The following is a 16,676-nucleotide window of genomic DNA, read 5'->3' as shown; positions in this document are numbered from 1 at the left end:
GGGGGGGAGGTGGGCTGGGGGACCTGCCGAGAGAAGGAGGCGGGGTTTGGCAGTGGTGGGGTGGAAGAGGGCTGTGACTGGGTGAGGCTGAGAGGGGCAGGTCTCATGAGTACGGGTTGTATGGGTTGGTGGGGTCCAGGCTTCCAAAAGGGACTGGGGGCTCGGAGTGGGAGGGATCCCCAGCTGCAGTCCTCCCCCTTCTTCCCAGGTCCTCCAGCCCTTCTGCGACTTTCCAGAAATCGTGGATATCAGCATCAAGCAGGCCCCACGCTTTGGCCCCGCCGGGGAGCACCGCCTGGTCACCATCACCAGGACAGACAACCAGATCCTGGTGGGTGCTGGACCCCGTTCCCCTCCTGCCTTACCCGAGGGCAGGGATGCGGGACTGTCACCCTCGGGCCGCAGCGTGCGCTGACGCGGATCCTCACAGGAGGCCGAGTTCCCGGGGCTGCCCGCAGCGTTGTCCTTCGTGGCGCTCGTGGATGGCTACTTCCGGCTGACCACTGACTCCGGGCACTACTTCTGCAAGGAGGTGGCGCCGCCGCGGCTGCTGGAGCAGGTGGCTGAGCAGTGCCATGGCCCCATCACGTAAGGACCCGCCCCCATGTGGCCAGACTCACCGGGACCGAATCTCGGTCACTCCCCTTCTTGGAGCCTCTGTGTCCTCGCCTTTCAGGAGCCCTGGACAAGGGATCAAGTGCTTGAACAGCGCCAGGTGCATAGTTGGCGCTGAACGAGTCTGGGGTCTCCTTTCTGCTGCCAGGGCAGCCGCTTCCCTCCTCGAGGCCCCAGAGCCATTTTCTGGGGATGCTCGCAGTGCCCGGCTTCACCTGCAGCCTCCTCTTCAATCCCTGAGGCAGAAGCCCAACTTCTGGCTCAATTTATAAATGCGAAGGAGTGAGGGAATGTTACCTGGTGACCTTCCCAGGGCTTCAGAGAAACCAGAATTAGAACTCAGGTTTAGTTTGGTTTCTGTGCCTCTATCTCTCTGTTTCTCTCCATCTTCAAATCTCAGTTCCCTCCCACCTTTCCCCACAGCTTGGATTTTGCCATCAACAAACTCAAGACTGGGGGTTCACTTCCAGGCTCCTACGTTCTCCGCCGCAGTCCCCAGGATTTCGACAGCTACCTCCTAACTGTCTGTGTCCCGGTCAGTCTACCATAGGGGCCAGGAGGGCAAGGAGGGCTTCCTGGAGGAGATGATATTTAAGCTGAGAACTGAAAGATGAGTCAGCATTACTTCCTGAAGAAGGGGAGGGAAAAGGCATTCCCAGTGGAGGGAACAGCATAGGCAAAGGCTTGGAGATTTGAGGGGGAGGGTGCCGCCCACTCCCACTCAGGGACCACTCCTCTTTGCAGACCCCCCTGGGCCCTGATTACAAGGGCTGCCTCATCCGGTGCGACCCCACAGGAACCTTCTCCCTGGCTGGCCTTGGCCAGCCCCACAGCAGTCTTCGAGAGCTCCTGGCAGCCTATTGGGATGGTGGGTTGCACGTGGATGGGGTTGAGCTGAACCTCACCTTCTGCTGCACCCCCAGACCCAAAGGTGAGCCTGCTTTCTCCCCTGAGCTGAGTGATCAATCTGGGTCCCTGCCTTTCTGTGTCTTTTCCAGCTCTTGTATGGCAAGTGGCAGAGACTGCAGGTCAAGGTAGTCTAGGAGGGAAAAAACGGTGATTCGGGACTCGTGGGATAGAGGCTGCTTTCAGGCATGGTTAGATCCGGGCACAGCTGGATCTGAGTGATGTCACTAGCACTTAGCCTCTGTCCATCTCTTGCCTCTTCCTCTGGGTGAATTTTGCTCTCAGACAAACCCCTTCGATGGGACAGCTTTGAGGTGTGAGTTCTCCAGAGTCTCCCAGAATCCCTAGCAGGACTGAGACCAGGCTGCCCACAGCATCACCTGCTCATTTGCACCCACTGCAGGGTTCCTTCCCTCTCTGTCTCACTCTCCCACCCCTCACTGGGACTTCCTGGAGTCTCCTTTCAAATAAATTATGTGCCCTCGAGTCCTCCTCTTAGTATTGGCTTCTGAAGAAGACCCCACACTGAGACAGGGAGTGAGCAAACCTTTGAGGACCTTTCACCTCTAACCTCTGGTTTTCTTCCTCCATCCACTCCCCATAGAAAAGTCCAATCTGATTGTGGTCCGGAGAGATTGCAACCCACCCACATCATCCCCTGTTCAGCCCCAATCCCAATGCCAGCTGAGTCAGATGACATTTCACAAGATCCCTGCTGACAGCCTGGAGTGGGTAAGGGGCCCCAGGAAATGGGGGGGATGCCTCAGTTGAGATCCAGAGAGACCAGGTCTACATCCATCTCTTCTGTGTGGCCTCAGGCATGTGATGTAACCTCCCTATGCTTCTGTTTCATCATCTGTAAAATGAGTCCATTATCTGTGCCTTGCTTGGACCAGGGCTAGGGGACTGGATCCATGGGAGCCCCCTTACTGGCCTCTCATGTTGCCCCCTCACTCTCCAGCATGAGAACCTGGGTCACGGGTCCTTTACCAAGATTTACCGGGGCTGTCGCCATGAGGTTGTGGATGGGGAGGCCCGAGAGACAGAGGTGCTGCTCAAAGTGATGGATGCCAAGCACAAGAACTGCATGGAGGTGAGCAAGGTGGAACCAGGCCTCCTGGGTTAGGGCCTGGGTGGAGAGGGAGTCATGGATTCAGAGGAATTTGAAACACACAGGGTCTTAAAACAACAGAAATGTAGCCACAGCATCTCCATGAAATATAGAAGGGTCGGGGAAGTTAGATGCAAACAGAAAGAGTACACCAGACAGAGGGAACAGCCAGTGCAAAGGTCCTGAGGCAGGGCCAAGCCTGGCATGTTTAAGGAACAGCAAGGAGGCCAGTGGGTCAGAGAGAAACGAGCAAAGTAGAAGAGAGGAATGATGCGGATGGAGGCATCAGCAGGGGCTGGGCAACACAGAGGAAGGTTTGAGCCCTTCTCAAACCCCAGATCTCCCACTTGTGTGAGAGATTCAAGGTAGAATACAGTGGGGACTTCCTGCCTCCATCAGAAAATCATGATACAGAGTGCTGTGTGCACTAATGGCGGACTCCAGGGCCAAAGGAGGCTGGCGGCCAGGTCTCCTAAGCAGGTGTGAGAGCAGCAAGTTTGGGGTCCTTGGTCTGACCCTGAAGTGGAAGAAACCCATGCATCTTCTCTCCCTTCTTTCCTCCCCAGTCATTCCTGGAAGCAGCGTCCTTGATGAGCCAAGTGTCGTACCAGCATCTCGTGTTGCTCCATGGCGTGTGCATGGCTGGAGACAGTGAGAGACATTCCCCGCCCCACCCCTGCCCTGCCTCATTGAGCCCATCTACAGCAGCAATAGCTGTACACATCCAGAGCCTGCCCTGGCTGGGGCTCCGTTCCACCAGGGTCTATCACCCTCCCTCTCAAATCTCCAAGCCTATATCCATCTCCCTGAATCACCACTCCTTGGGCAAGCAACTCCAGGCTCCCACAAATACCAGCCCCCCAAAATTATCTCAAGTCAGGCAGACCTGGGTTCCAATCTCACTCTGTTGCAGCTTTGCAAGGTCCATGCTACCTCTCCAAGCCTCGGTTCCATCAGTTCAGCTCATCAGCTATTTACTGGGAGCCAAGTATGTGCCAGGAGCTGGGTGCCTAGCGTAGAACACGATAAGCTGATCAGGATGATAAATGATTTTGTGTGATGGGGGCAGCGCAGGGCATTGTGGGTGATCAGAGGCTGCTAACCCAGCTTGGAGGTCAAGCAATGATTCTGGGTAGGCAAGGATAAGTTCTAAGCTGGAAAGGCAAGGATAAATAGGCATTACGGAAGTGAAGGAAGAGGGATGGTCCAGGCAGAAACACAGAACATGCAAAGGGCTGGAAGTGAGTCATGGAGAGAGCTTGGCACCTTCCAGGCATTTCAGACAAATGGTTCTGAGATGGGAAATGGGGAGGAAGAGAGGTGAGTAGGGTAAGGATGGAGGAATAGGGGAGGGAAAATTCAGAGCTGAGAGTTCAAGGGACCCTTGAAGGTGGAGCTGGGGCATAGCCTGTTGAACACAAGTGCAGTCCTACCTCCCAACCGTGCCCCCCGCTACTGCCACCAGGCATAATGGTGCAGGAATTTGTATACCTGGGAGCGCTGGACACATATCTGCGCAAGTGTGGCCAGCTGGTGCCGGCCAGCTGGAAGCTACAGGTGATCAAACAGCTGGCTTATGCCCTCAACTATCTGGTGAGTGCTCCTCTGCTGCTCCACCCTCCATTCACAGAGTGTACGGGGCTTTGAGAGTGGGCTCTGTCGTGTGGACAGGAGTTTGGCAAGGGTGCAAGGGGAGGGCATTTTAGACTGAGGGAACAGCATATAAACAGGTTCAGAGGTGTAAGAGCAGAAGGGAACAGCTTGTAATTCATGGAAATTGAGGGGAGTAGTGAGCAATGAGGCTGGCCAGGGCAGGGGGCTTTCCAGAAGAAAGAACATTAGAGTTGGGACCTTGAAGATTAAGTAGAAGTTCATTAAGAGGAGAAAGGAAGGAGGGCATGTCAGGCTGAGGGAACAGCCTGGGCAAAGGCTGCAGCTTAGAAGGTGTGTTGTCTGTCCTGGGGTGCACCAGGCAGGTTGCCTGGCAGGAGAACAGGGTGGAGATGTGGGAGAGAGAAGCTCATGGGAAGAATGAACAAGAGCTGGATCTCAAAGGGCCCTTGAGTGCCGGGCTGAGGACCTTGGACTTTATCCTGAAGGGAGTGGGGAGCCATGGGATGGGGGAGCAGTGTTTGAGAAGAGGGTGGGACACGGGGGGTGGACTGCCAATAGTCTAGGGAAGATGCTGAAGTACAGCCTGAGCAGTACCAGGTGGGCTTTGAAGGATGTGCAGGAGTTCGCCAGCCAGAAGATTCATTCATCATTCTTGGCATTTTCCTATGCTTGGTCCACTTAGGAAGACAAAGGTCTCCCTCACGGCAATGTCTCAGCCCGGAAGGTGCTCCTGGCTCGGGAGGGGGCTGACGGGAACCTGCCTTTCATCAAGCTGAATGATCCCGGTGTCAGCCCCACTGTGCTAAGCCTGGAGAGTGAGTGCTGAGGGGTGGAGGAGGGAGGGGCCTAGTGAGGCAAGGAAGCAGATCCCTGATCCCATCCTTGCCCCTCCACCAGTGCTCGCTGACAGGATCCCCTGGGTGGCCCCTGAGTGTCTCCAGGAGGCCCGAACACTTGGCTTGGAAGCTGACAAGTGGGGATTTGGTGCCACAGTCTGGGAGGTGTTCAGCGGTGTCACAATGCCCATCAGCACCCTGGATCCTGCCAAGGTCAGAGCACGCGTATTGGCCTCTAGAGCTCTCATTTGACAGAAGGGTAGACTGAAGTCCAGCTTGGGGAGGATGGGGGTGTCTGGGGGTGCCTTCTGAGGGTACACCGGGGGTGACCAGCCCCTCCTCCTGTCCTCAGAAGCTCCAGTTTTACCAGGAACGGCAGCAACTGCCTGCACCCAAGTGGATGGAGCTGGCCCTGCTCATCCAACAGTGCATGGCCTACGAGCCAGGCCAGAGGCCCTCTTTCCGCGCTGTCATCCGTGACCTGAACAGCCTCATCACTTCAGGTGCCCACTGGGCCAGGCAGGGTGGGCAGGGCCGGCACGTCATATTGGGCCCAGTAGGAGAGCGAAGTTTGCATGTAGAGCCTGCCCTGTGTGCCTGGCAAGGTTGGAATGGTTGGTGACTGTGACAGTCAGCACGAGTTTCAACAGCTGCTGTAACAAACAGGCCCCTCAATTCAAGGTTGAACGTGATGGATGTTTAGTTCTCATTCAATGAGGGTGTCCAGGTCAACAAGAAACTCTCCCTTTGTGCTTCCCCCCATCCCATGGCCTCAGGCCCCTGCTGGATCCTCTGCAAAAAAGAGAGAGTGTAGAAGGTCCCACCTAGGTTTCCATGGGCCGGGCCTAAGGGGGCATTCAGCATGTCTCTGTCCACTATCAGACTGAGCTCAGTCATTTGACCATACCCCATGGCAGTGGAGTCTGAGAAATGCCCTTCGGTCTGTGTACGGCATGTGCACTGCATAAGAGGGCTGCCTTTGCCCAGGAGCACCTTTTTCCAGCCCCACAAAGTACTTCTTGGCTTGCAGAGGCCCTGCCATAATGCACAGAGAGGCTAAACATTCAGATGGAGGTCACACAGCAAGTCAGTTAGGAGTGGGGGCTTAGGGCCCAATGCACTGCTCACTCACTGCCTGTGCCCCCCAGATTATGAGCTCCTCTCAGACCCCACACCTGGTGCCCTGGCTCCCCATGACGGGCTTTGGAATGGCGCCCAGCTCTATGCCTGCCAGGACCCTACCATCTTTGAGGAGAGACACCTCAAGTACATCTCACAGCTGGGCAAGGTGAGGAGGGTTAGGCTGGGGTGGGTGGGGTAGCACCCATGCACGTGGACACCAGCCCTGCTGTCCCCCCCAGGGCAACTTTGGCAGCGTGGAACTGTGCCGCTATGACCCGCTGGGCGACAACACAGGTGCCCTGGTGGCCGTGAAGCAGTTGCAGCACAGCGGGCCAGAACAGCAGAGGGACTTCCAGCGGGAGATCCAGATCCTCAAAGCCCTCCACAGTGACTTCATCGTCAAGTACCGGGGTGTCAGCTATGGCCCAGGTGAGCCACCTCCCAAGTGGATGCTCTTCAAATCACACATCCTCATCCTTCTGTAGTACCATTTTAGGGTGGTCTGAGAACGCCAGTGTGGGTGCTACTGACTGGTCTTTTTCTTTTAATTAATTTTTATCGGAGTAGAGTTGCTTTACAATGTTGGGTTAGTTTCTGCTGTACAGCAAAGTGAATCAGTTATACACATACATATATCCCCCTGACTGGTCTTGTTTACTGATCTAGACTGCCTTGGGATCGACAATTTCCCCACTGGAAAAAAATGGGTCATTATGAGGTTTAAAAGAATCAATGAATATTGTTGAAAGTACTCAAAAAGATATTAGCGATAAGCGTCACTGTTGCCGTTCCCCTTTTACAGAAAGCAATATTGAGGCCAGGAGGGACACGAGGTCCTACTCTGAACCGGGAAGGAGAATGGGGAGGGGAGTAGACAAAGTTAGGCCCTGTGGTGACTCCTCCCTGCCTCCCCCGCCTCCCCTAGGCCGCCTGAGCCTGCGGCTGGTCATGGAGTACCTGCCCAGCGGCTGCCTGCGCGACTTCCTGCAGCGGCACCGCGCGCGCCTTGACGCTGGCCGCCTGCTCCTCTACGCCTCGCAAATCTGCAAGGTGCGGGTCGGAAGAGGGCGGGGCGCCCGTCAGACCTGCGGGAACTGACCTGGCTCGACCTGGGCAAGGTCTGCGTGGATTCGCCAGGAAGGCTGAGGGTTGAAGTTTGGGATCCAGGTCAGGCTGGAAGTGGGGTTGAGTTAGGGCTGAGGTCAGGACTGGAGTGCAGGATGGGTCAGAGGTAGGGTTAGGCTCGGGGTCTGGGTTGGGGCTGGTGTTGGATTCCATGTCAGACTGGGGCCCCTGCGGAGTCATCCTGGGGTCCATATTCCATGCCCTCCCGCAGGGCATGGAGTACCTGGGCTCCCGCCGCTGCGTGCACCGCGACCTGGCAGCCCGTAACATCCTGGTGGAGAGCGAGACGCATGTCAAAATCGCTGACTTCGGCCTCGCCAAGCTGCTGCCGCTCGACAAAGACTACTACGTGGTCCGCGAGCCAGGCCAGAGCCCCATCTTCTGGTAGAGACCTCGCCCCTGCCCCACCCTTCCTCCCCACTACTCAGGCCCCTCCCCTGCTCCCACCTTCCTGGCCCCGCCCCTCCTCCCCAGGCTCTGGGGCCCGCCCTGGCCGCGCCCCCACGGCCCCGGCCCCGGCCCCTTCCGGACCACGCTCCTTTTCTTGTTCTGGCTCCGCCCTGACCCCGCCCAGGCCCCGCCCTGGGGCGCCACAGGGTTGGAGACTTTCTCATAACTCCCACCTACCTTGACCAGCTACCCCAGTCCGAGGCTGCGTCCTTTCCCGTCCTATGCCTTACTGTCGTCCCCCAAGGCCTCCCTGTTCCCCTCCAGGTACGCCCCAGAGTCCCTCTCGGACAACATCTTCTCGCGCCAGTCGGATGTCTGGAGCTTCGGGGTCGTCCTGTACGAGCTCTTCACCTACAGTGACAAGAGCTGTAGCCCCTCAGCCGTGAGTCGGCACCCCTGGATCCCCAAGACCCTCCTCCCCACCAACCCCTTCCTGGCCAACACCTGTCCTGTTTATGCCCGCGTCCCTCTCTTGCTCAGGGTCCCCTGGTCCCAGCATTAGAGGCTCCAGTAAGACCCCTTTTCACTATGGCAGACCCCCACCTCCCACATCACCACAGGCAGCCCCTCCCCCATGCATCACAGACAATTCCAACTCCTCCATTAAGGAGGGCCCCTTCCCCCACCACGGGTGGGTGATTCCCTTCTTCCCTTCACTGTGGCTGACCCCCACATCACGGGCGGCCACTCCCCCTTCCATCATGGATGGCTCCTCCCCCACCTCGGGCCCTCCCCCTTGGCTCCAGGAGTTCCTGCGGATGATGGGATGTGAGAGAGATGTGCCAGCCCTCTGCCGCCTCCTGGAGCTGCTGGCCGACGGCCAGAGGCTGCCCGCACCTCCTGCCTGTCCTGGTGAGGTGAGCACTGGAGGGCCTGCCTCAGTTTCCCACTTTGTAGGTTCACCAGGGGGCCTGGGCAAGCCTGCTGGTCCCTCTGGGTCTCTCCACCACAGACATCTCTTGATTGAGAGCAGGGACCAGAGCATGAGGCTGAAGGGGATTTCTGGCCTCTACCTTGCTGCTCTCTCACTGTATGGCAAGTCACAAACACTTTCAGAGCCTCAGTTTACCTGTCTCCAAAATGGGAATAACAATGCCTTATAGGGTGGGAGAGGATCAGATTAGCTAACATCTCTCCATTGCTCAGCTCTGAGCCTGGCATACAGTCGGCGCTCAATAAATGATGGTGACTCTTACAGTTTCTCATCACAGCTTTTGTGGAAGTGTCTGACATGTGGTTGGTCATTCACAAATTAATCTGTTCAGGCCACAAACATTTATTGAGCGCTGACTGTGTGACGGCTCTGTGCTGGGTGCTGGGGACCCAGCAGGGGACAGAAGAGATACTACCCCTCTTCCCTGTAACCGGCAGAAGCTAACAAGAACATTCTGGTGGTGATCAATGTCTGGAAAGAGATGGGGGGGTGTGGTCAGGGATGGCCTCTTAGAGGGGGTGAAGGAGGAAGAGGATCTTACCCATGGGGAAAGCTGGGAGAGGGCACACAGCAGGTGCAAAGGCCCTGAGGTGGGAATGAGTTTGGTGTATTTACAAAATGAGATGGGGGCAGATGTGGCTGCATGGAACAAGAGAGGAGGTGATGGAGGTGATGGTAGAGGGAGGGAGGCAGGGGAGGTGATGAAATTTTGTTCTAAGATCCATAGGGAGCCATGGGAGGCTTTGGAGCAAGGGAGGGATGGAGTCTAATTTATATTTTAAAACTGTGAACAGGAGTCATGTCCTTCCTACCACTCACATGTGACCCTGTTGTCTCTTCCCACCCCCTCAGGTTCATGAGCTCATGAAGCTGTGCTGGGCCCCTAGCCCACAAGACCGGCCACCATTCAGCACCCTGGGCCCCCAGCTGGATGCACTGTGGAGTGGAAGCCAGGGATAGTGTCCAGAGGCATGAGACCCTCACCTGCTTGTCTAGAGGGAGAACCCCATTCTCTGTCTTTTTTATATCTCCTGCACACAGATCTCTGGGTTCTGGTCTCCATGGACTGGCTGTGTGACCTTGATCAGGGACCTACCCCTCTCTGGGCCTCCCGCTTCAGAGACCCCCTCATGGGGCAAATGACATTGCACTTGGGGGAGCACCCCTGGCTTGTAGAGCAACAGCAGCATTGGGAACTTGTAAAGATTCAAGACAGATACAATGGTGGGGTCTACTGAGCCCCCACCCCCAGAATTGAGGGACCAGAGTTAAGTACCCCCCGATCTTCCCAACGTCTCAGGGCCTGGCCTGGAGCTTCCTGTCTCATTTCCAGAGGAGACATTATATAGCTTTAAATATGTGATCTCAGGCTTCTATTCCCCCCTCCCTCTTTAGCTGGAGGAAGCCAAGGACAAGAGAGCTGCCCTGGCTGAAAATTCACTTTTTGGGGGGAGCCTGTGTGACTGTTTAGAATTGTGTAAGAGACCAGGAGAAGCTGATGTCCCACTCCACCCTAACTGAACCTGAGTGTCCCAGGGCTTCAGTTTTCCTCCCTGTACGCTGGGGCCCTTTCAGTCTGGACTAGAGGATCACACAACTGATGACAATGGAGCCTAACAGGAGTTTTTCAGCGGGTGAAGGAAGGAAAGGCATTCTTGGCAGAGGGAACAGCATGGTGAAAGGAGGAGGCTCAGAGTACAGAGGTTAAGAGCGCAGGTGTTGGAGCCCATGGTTCTGCCACTTACTTGCTGTGTGATGGTGGGAGAGTTGCTTCCTCTCTCTGGGCCTCAGTTCCATCCTCTGTATAATGGGCAATAGTGTTGGCCCTTTGGCTATACAGAATCAACTTCTGGAGGCTTGTGAGAAGGCATCTTGTGCAGGTTAAGCTTACCCCACCACTCCTTCACACCAGTCTGCAAGGTTTTACTGCCACTTTTTGCCTCCCTGGAAAACTCTTATTCATCTCTCAGAACCCCAGCTATCACCTCCTTGCAGCATTCCCTAGCGAACGTTCTCCCACCACTCCCAGTCAGCCCTGTACTTCTGACCCTAGGGCTGGGGTGGTGTCTGCGTCTAGCTCCGTCTCTTCTGACGTGGAGGCTCCTTGGGGGCTGGGCTGGGCACAGAGGGGACTCTGGGAGTGTTTGTTGAATGAATAAAGAAGTTCAGTGAAAAGGATGGTTTGTTGCTGGACTTGGGCAATGGGGATCCTTGGGGGGGTGTGAGCCGGGGAGGAATATGCTTAGGGCTGGGGGATAGAGACCCCTGGGGGCCACAACGGGAGCCTCAGGGCAGGCTGGGGGAGGAGGGACAGGAGGATGGGGCCCTTGAGGACAGAAGCCCTCCCCCCAGCCCCAGCTGCTGGCCTTGGCATTGTCCTGTGGAGCTGATTACAGGCTCTTGGTGGGTGGAGGGAACAGGCTGCTCTAGTGGGGGCCAGAGAGCAAGGCCTGGTTGGGAGGGTTAGGCTATGGGGAGGGGTCCAACATTAGTGGGGGCCAAACCAGTCCCTCGTTTGCTCAGCACTGCTGGAAAGATTTGGAGAGTGACAAAGACAGAGAGAGAAAGGCCAAGAGAGACTCAAGAGAGAGACAGAGGGAGCAGGGGAGAGACAGAGACAGAGATCTCTGTGCCTGCTGTCGTAGCCTGCTTTGGTGAAAAGGGGGAGGAGCTGCAAGGCAGGGTCTTCAGCTCAGGGTCTCACCCGCATTGGGTTGAGTAACCTCCCTCTCTGCCAGTTTCCTTCCTTGGTAAAACTGGCATCCAGACTGGCACCTGGTAGAGGCCCTCCATCCCCTGCCCAACCCAAGGAGACCCTGCTGTGGGAGAGGCAGAACCGACCAAGACTCGCAGCCCCAGGGCCCATCCTCTTGTGACCTTGGGCAAGTGTGGGGGTCCCCTCTCTGAGCCTCAGTTTCCTTATTTGTCCACTAATAAGGACAACAAGGTTCTGAATGGCCCTGGTCTCAGTTGGCTGGATGCCCACTGCCACCATCCCATGGAATTATTATATCTCAGTTTATCTATTTCTCCTCTTTAAAATGGTTAAAAAATAAAGACTCCTCAACCAGTGGTCCCCCTGGGAGAGATACGCCCAAGGCCCTGGCCCAGGGAGAGAGACCATGGCTGTTTTGTATGGATCTCGGCCTATCAACAATCAATGTTGGGCTTCCTTGGTGGCGCAGTGGTTAAGAATCCCCCTGCCAATGCAGGGGACACGGGTTCGAGCCCTGGTCCGGGAAGATCCCACATGCCGCGGAGCAACTAAGCCTGAGCGCCACAGCTACAGAGCCTGCCTTCTATAGCCCGCGAGTCACAACTACTGAGTCCATGCGCCACAACTACTGAAGCCCGCGTGCCTAGAGCCCGTGTTCCGCAACAAGAGAAGCCACTGCAATGAGAAGCCCGCGCACCGCAATGAAGAGAAAGCTGCCGCTCACCGCAACTAGAGAAAGCCCGCGCGCAGCAACGGAGACCCAATGCAGCCAAAAAATAAAATTAAAAAAATTAATTAATTAATTAATTTAAAAAAAAATCAATGTTGTGGCTGGACCGGCCCTTGAGTTCTTATTATGACTGAAACATGCCATTCAGCAGCAACCATCAGGAAACTTTGAGAAAATAAAGGTTTATTACTTATAAATTACACAGCACACCTGGAAATTACACAGCACTCCCGGGGCCACAGAGCAAGGTCCTGGGTAGAGAGAGCAGTGTGGGTCTGGGGTCCTGCTTTCGTTGGGGTCAAGGGTGGGAGCCTAAGAGTTCGTGGGCTCACTCTTTATTGGTGAATTTAACATAGGTTGGAATTTAAAGCATAAGAAGAGAAAACAAAACAAGCAACCAAGTGGCCCGAGTGGACAGTGACTGAAATCAGCTGACATGTGTAAAACAAAGGTGCCTCAGCGGGAGGAGGTGGCCTGGCCCTTTACCTAGTCACATTTATTGGGGAGCCATCTATGCAGCCAATGCCTCCGCACTCAAAGACTGTCAGGCACTCATATATCATAAAAAAAAGGAAACCTAACTATCAGGGGTTCCAGTATGCTTGCCCTGACCCTGCCCTTGACCTTCTCCCTGGACCATCCTGCAGGAACGCTCTTTCCCCCTCCAAGGCTCCCAGCTGGGGCGGGCCAGCGCCTATAAGGGGGATCCCCGCTGGGGCCCGGTGCCTCCCGCAGCCATGGACCCCCGTCGGCTCACCTGGGCGCTGGTGCTGCTGGGCCCGGCCTTGGCGCTCGCTCTAGGCCCTGCCCCCGCCCAGGAAGCACCCGAGAAGCTGTGCGGCCACCACTTCGTGCGCGCGCTGGTGCGGCTGTGCGGGGGCCCGCGCTGGTCCCCCGAGGATGGGCGACCTGTGGCTGGCGGCGACCGTGAGTAGGGGCGGGCGAGGACTGTGCTGTGAGGTCTCTGGGGCCGGGCGTGGGGCAGGTGCATGCAGACGGGTTTGCATGCATGTTCTGGGGTCCACCTGCCGGCTGCGCGGGTGTGTGCAAGTCCACAGGGGATGCGCCCCCTGCCAGGAGCGGGAATCAGTGCGCGGCGAGCCACGCGAGCGAGTCTTAACAAGTGCGTAGCCAGATCAGATCCTGTCTTTATTTACAATGTCAATATTTTGATCTTCAGGAATTTCTGCATTCCTTTTAATTTTAAAATATTCCGTGACAATATGTTTGATCTTGGTTGTTGAGGTTTTTTGGCGACCCCTTAAAATCGCGGGCTCCAGGCCCGAGCCTGGCTCTCTTCACCCTAGTCCCGGCCCTGGTGCAGGGAGTATCAAACAGCTTTGTGTACAACGTCTGTCACATGCGTGTGTGTCCTGTGTGTGTGACACGGGTACAGATGGGTGTGCAGAGGTGCGCAGGGAAGTGGGAGGGGCTATGAGGGTGTGCGCCTGCGTCTGTGTGTACATGTATACGTCGTATGTCACCCCTTCTGTCATCTGCTCTGTGAAGTGTCTGTGCCTTCTTACCATAGGTGACACGTGGGAGTGTGCATAGCTGGGGACTTAAGTGTGGTGTGGGTCGAGACTGCACACGTCCGGATGGGGGATTCAATCTGTGCCTGGTATACACTGGGCACTCAATAAATGCTTACTTTCTGTTTCTGTGCATGATGAGTGGAGGCTGTGTGTGCAGTGTGAGTGGGGTCCTCTGGGGTCCCCCCCTCTATGCTGAATTCCTCCCTGTCCCCAGGTGAGCTGCTACAGTGGCTGGAAGGACAACATCTCCTCCATGGGCTGATGGCTAGTGAGGACCCCGTGCTGGTACTCGCCCCACAGGCCCTGCCCCAGGCCTCTCGCCATCACCACCACCGCCGCCACCGGGCAGCTGCCACCAACCCTGTCCGTCACTGCTGCCTCAGTGGCTGCACCCGGCAAGACCTACTGACCCTCTGTCCCCACTGAACCCTCCTGCGGTGTGGCCTTGGGGGAGCCCGAGACCCACAGGGGTCCGGTCTGGTGAACTCCTAATGCCACATAGTGCCATGAAGCCCCATGTCTGGGGGGACTTTGTTGATTACCTCCTAGGACAAGGCGCTCACCACCTCACCGAGGCCACCTGTCCTCTGGGGGGCCAACTGAGGAAAACACCATATCCCAAACCTGGCTTGGAGGATCCTTGGTTTCGTGGAGATGCCAGACACCTGTTCTCATATGTTCTCACCTCAGAGGAGCCCCAGTTACTCCGCTCCCTGCATTTGACACCCCTCTTGCTGTCTTATCAATAGTAAATAAATAAGATGCCTGCAGAATCTGAAGAAACTTTTTGCATTTTCTCAAGAAAAAGGCAGAAGCCTGGGTCAGCCTTTGTGTGGAATTGTCCTCTGGCAGCCGTGGACCCACCAACACTTCCAGGAACTTAATAACAATTGGAGAATCATCACAATAAAAAGTGGGGAAACTGAGGCCAAGGGAGCTGGCTGTTTGCCAAGGTCAGACAGGGAGGGAATGGTCAAGTTCAGGATTCGAATCCAGGTCTCTGTCATGGCTCATGGGGGGCCTTAACCTCACTGAACGTCCAACACAACACATGAATGTCTGAATGAGTCACAGTGGATTTTTAATTTTTTTTTTGGCGGCGCCGTGGGGCTTGTGGAACCGTAGTTCCCTGACCGGGGATTGAACCCGTGCCACCTGCAATGGAAGCGTGGAGTCCTAACCACTGGACTGCCAGGGAATTTCCCTCACAGTGGATATTTAGTGATCCAACTCTCACCATTCTTTTCACTTGCATCCTCCTTTCATCCTGAGATAGGAATTGTATGATTTGACCCTCTTGAAAAAAATGCTCGGGCATTTGACTATGTGATCTGTTCACATGTGTATTAGTTTCCTAAGGCTGCTGGAACAGCCACAGACTGGGTGGGTTAAAACAGTAGAAACTTATTCCCTCCCGGTTTTAGAGGTCAGAAGTCAGAAATCAAGGTGTTGGCAGGGTTGATTCTTTTTGAAGGGCTCTGAGGAAGATTCTGTCCCCCTGCCTCTCTCATCTCTGGGGGGCTACTGGCAATTCTTGGCTTGTAGGTGTGTCACTCCAAGCTCTGCCCCCATTTTCACATCGTCTTCTTTTCCATGTCTTTCTGTGTGTTCATTTCTGTCTCTTCTAAAAGCACTCTCATTGGATTCAGAGCCTACCCTAATCCAGGATGATCTTATCTTGATCCTTACCTTAATTACATCTGCAAAGACTCTATTTCCAAATAAGGCCATATTCTGAGGTGCCAGGTGGATGGGAACTTTTGTGAGACACTATTCAATCCGGTGCAGCAGGGGAGTAGCACTCTTTCCCAAGGGCAATGGGGAGACACAGAAGGTGTTGGAGCAGGGGCAGGATGAGATCACATCTACCTGGTAAAAACCCCTGCAGCCCCTGCCTCATCCAGGCCTGCCTCCTCTGGCTTGGAGGCTGCCTCAGCCTCCACCTTCCAACAGTCTCCATGGCAGCTGCAGGGCTTCTTAAAACTTAAAAATCAATCATGTCGGGACTTCCCTGGTGGCGCAGTGGTTAAGAATCCGCCTTCCAATGCAGGGGACATGGGTTTGAGCCCTGGTCCGGGAAGATCCCACATGCTGTGGAGCAACAAAGCCAGTGCACCACACCTACTGAGCTCGCGTGCCACAACTACTGAAGCCCGTGTGCCTAGAGCCCATGCTCTGCAGCAAGAGAAGCCACCGCTATGAGAAGCCCGCGCACCACAACCAAGAGTAGCCCCCACTCACCGCAACTAGAGAAAGCCCGCGTGCAGCAACGAAGACTCAACGCAGCCATAAATAAATAAATAAATAAATAAAATTAATCATGTCATTTCCTTGCTCCAAAGATGCCGTAACCCTCAAAACAATACCCTCTCTCCTCACCCAAACCCACAAGGCCCCATGCGACTAGTCCCTGTGATCTCCTGTCCCCTCTCCCTCCATCTCCTCCTTACCCACCTCCAGTCACAGCTTCCTGGCTGCAATTTAAATGCTCTCAGATCGGCTCACCTCAGGGCCTTTGCATATGCTGTATCATCTGCCTGGAACATCCTCCTCCCAATTCTCCCCAAGGCCATAACCTCCTCTTTCAGGCCCCATCTCTGCAGTCCCAACCCTGACTTCCTTCCTGGCTAGCGCCCGTCCCCATCACTGTGTGTCCAATTACCTCATTTTAATTCTCCTCAAAGTTCTTACCACTTCTGGTAACTTCCTGTTTCACTGTTCACAGGTTTGTGTCCTCACTGTAAGGTGGGTCTGTGCCCACTGACCTTTCCCATGGGGCTGGGAGGAGGAGTACGGGGCAAGGTGTGTAGCACGGGGCAAGGTGTGTAGCACACAGTAGGTGCATAACAAACACTTAAAGAGGGGACACAAGGAGTGGGACAGAGGACAGTAGAGCTGTAGTCCCAGTGAGAGGAGGTGAGCCCGGGGAAGAGAGGGGAGGCTGTGTGGTGGTGGGGCGGGATTCAGAAGGAGCCTTGCCAG

At 55.5% G+C, this 16,676-nt stretch overlaps 2 protein-coding genes across 3 annotated transcripts in view; both read left to right on the top strand.

Annotated features, from left to right (window-relative positions):
• Positions 1–10,891, top strand: part of JAK3 (Janus kinase 3) — a 15,752-nt gene extending 4,861 nt beyond the window's left edge. The window contains exons 7-24 of one of the 2 annotated variants that reach the window (XM_024767392.1): positions 209–331; positions 431–588; positions 1,039–1,150; positions 1,360–1,546; positions 2,126–2,253; positions 2,483–2,614; positions 3,199–3,283; positions 4,098–4,225; positions 4,929–5,061; positions 5,144–5,295; positions 5,435–5,585; positions 6,231–6,370; positions 6,444–6,633; positions 7,130–7,254; positions 7,541–7,713; positions 8,044–8,161; positions 8,526–8,636; positions 9,566–10,891. In XM_024767392.1, coding sequence (XP_024623160.1) covers positions 209–331; positions 431–588; positions 1,039–1,150; positions 1,360–1,546; positions 2,126–2,253; positions 2,483–2,614; positions 3,199–3,283; positions 4,098–4,225; positions 4,929–5,061; positions 5,144–5,295; positions 5,435–5,585; positions 6,231–6,370; positions 6,444–6,633; positions 7,130–7,254; positions 7,541–7,713; positions 8,044–8,161; positions 8,526–8,636; positions 9,566–9,673 — 2,454 coding nt within the window. In that variant the 3' untranslated portion in view covers positions 9,674–10,891. The remainder of the gene's footprint in view (positions 1–208; positions 332–430; positions 589–1,038; positions 1,151–1,359; positions 1,547–2,125; positions 2,254–2,482; positions 2,615–3,198; positions 3,284–4,097; positions 4,226–4,928; positions 5,062–5,143; positions 5,296–5,434; positions 5,586–6,230; positions 6,371–6,443; positions 6,634–7,129; positions 7,255–7,540; positions 7,714–8,043; positions 8,162–8,525; positions 8,637–9,565) is intronic. The other variant, XM_024767391.1, reaches the window with a different exon arrangement.
• Positions 10,892–12,285: 1,394 nt separating this feature from the next.
• INSL3 (insulin like 3) lies at positions 12,286–15,795 on the top strand. The gene is made up of 2 exons (XM_024767692.1): positions 12,286–13,086; positions 13,909–15,795. The coding sequence occupies exons 1-2, from the start codon at positions 12,897–12,899 to the stop codon at positions 14,118–14,120; spliced, it is 402 nt and encodes a 133-aa protein (XP_024623460.1). The 5' UTR covers positions 12,286–12,896; the 3' UTR covers positions 14,121–15,795.
• The last annotated feature ends 881 nt before the right edge of the window (positions 15,796–16,676 follow it).

Source organism: Neophocaena asiaeorientalis, unplaced genomic scaffold (assembly GCF_003031525.2).
Source record: "Neophocaena asiaeorientalis asiaeorientalis breed wild unplaced genomic scaffold, Neophocaena_asiaeorientalis_V1.1 scaffold87, whole genome shotgun sequence".
NCBI classification, from domain to species: Eukaryota; Metazoa; Chordata; class Mammalia; order Artiodactyla; family Phocoenidae; genus Neophocaena; species Neophocaena asiaeorientalis.
The sequence above is the reverse complement of the archived record's forward strand: the minus strand, read 5'-3'. Positions and strand labels throughout refer to the sequence as shown.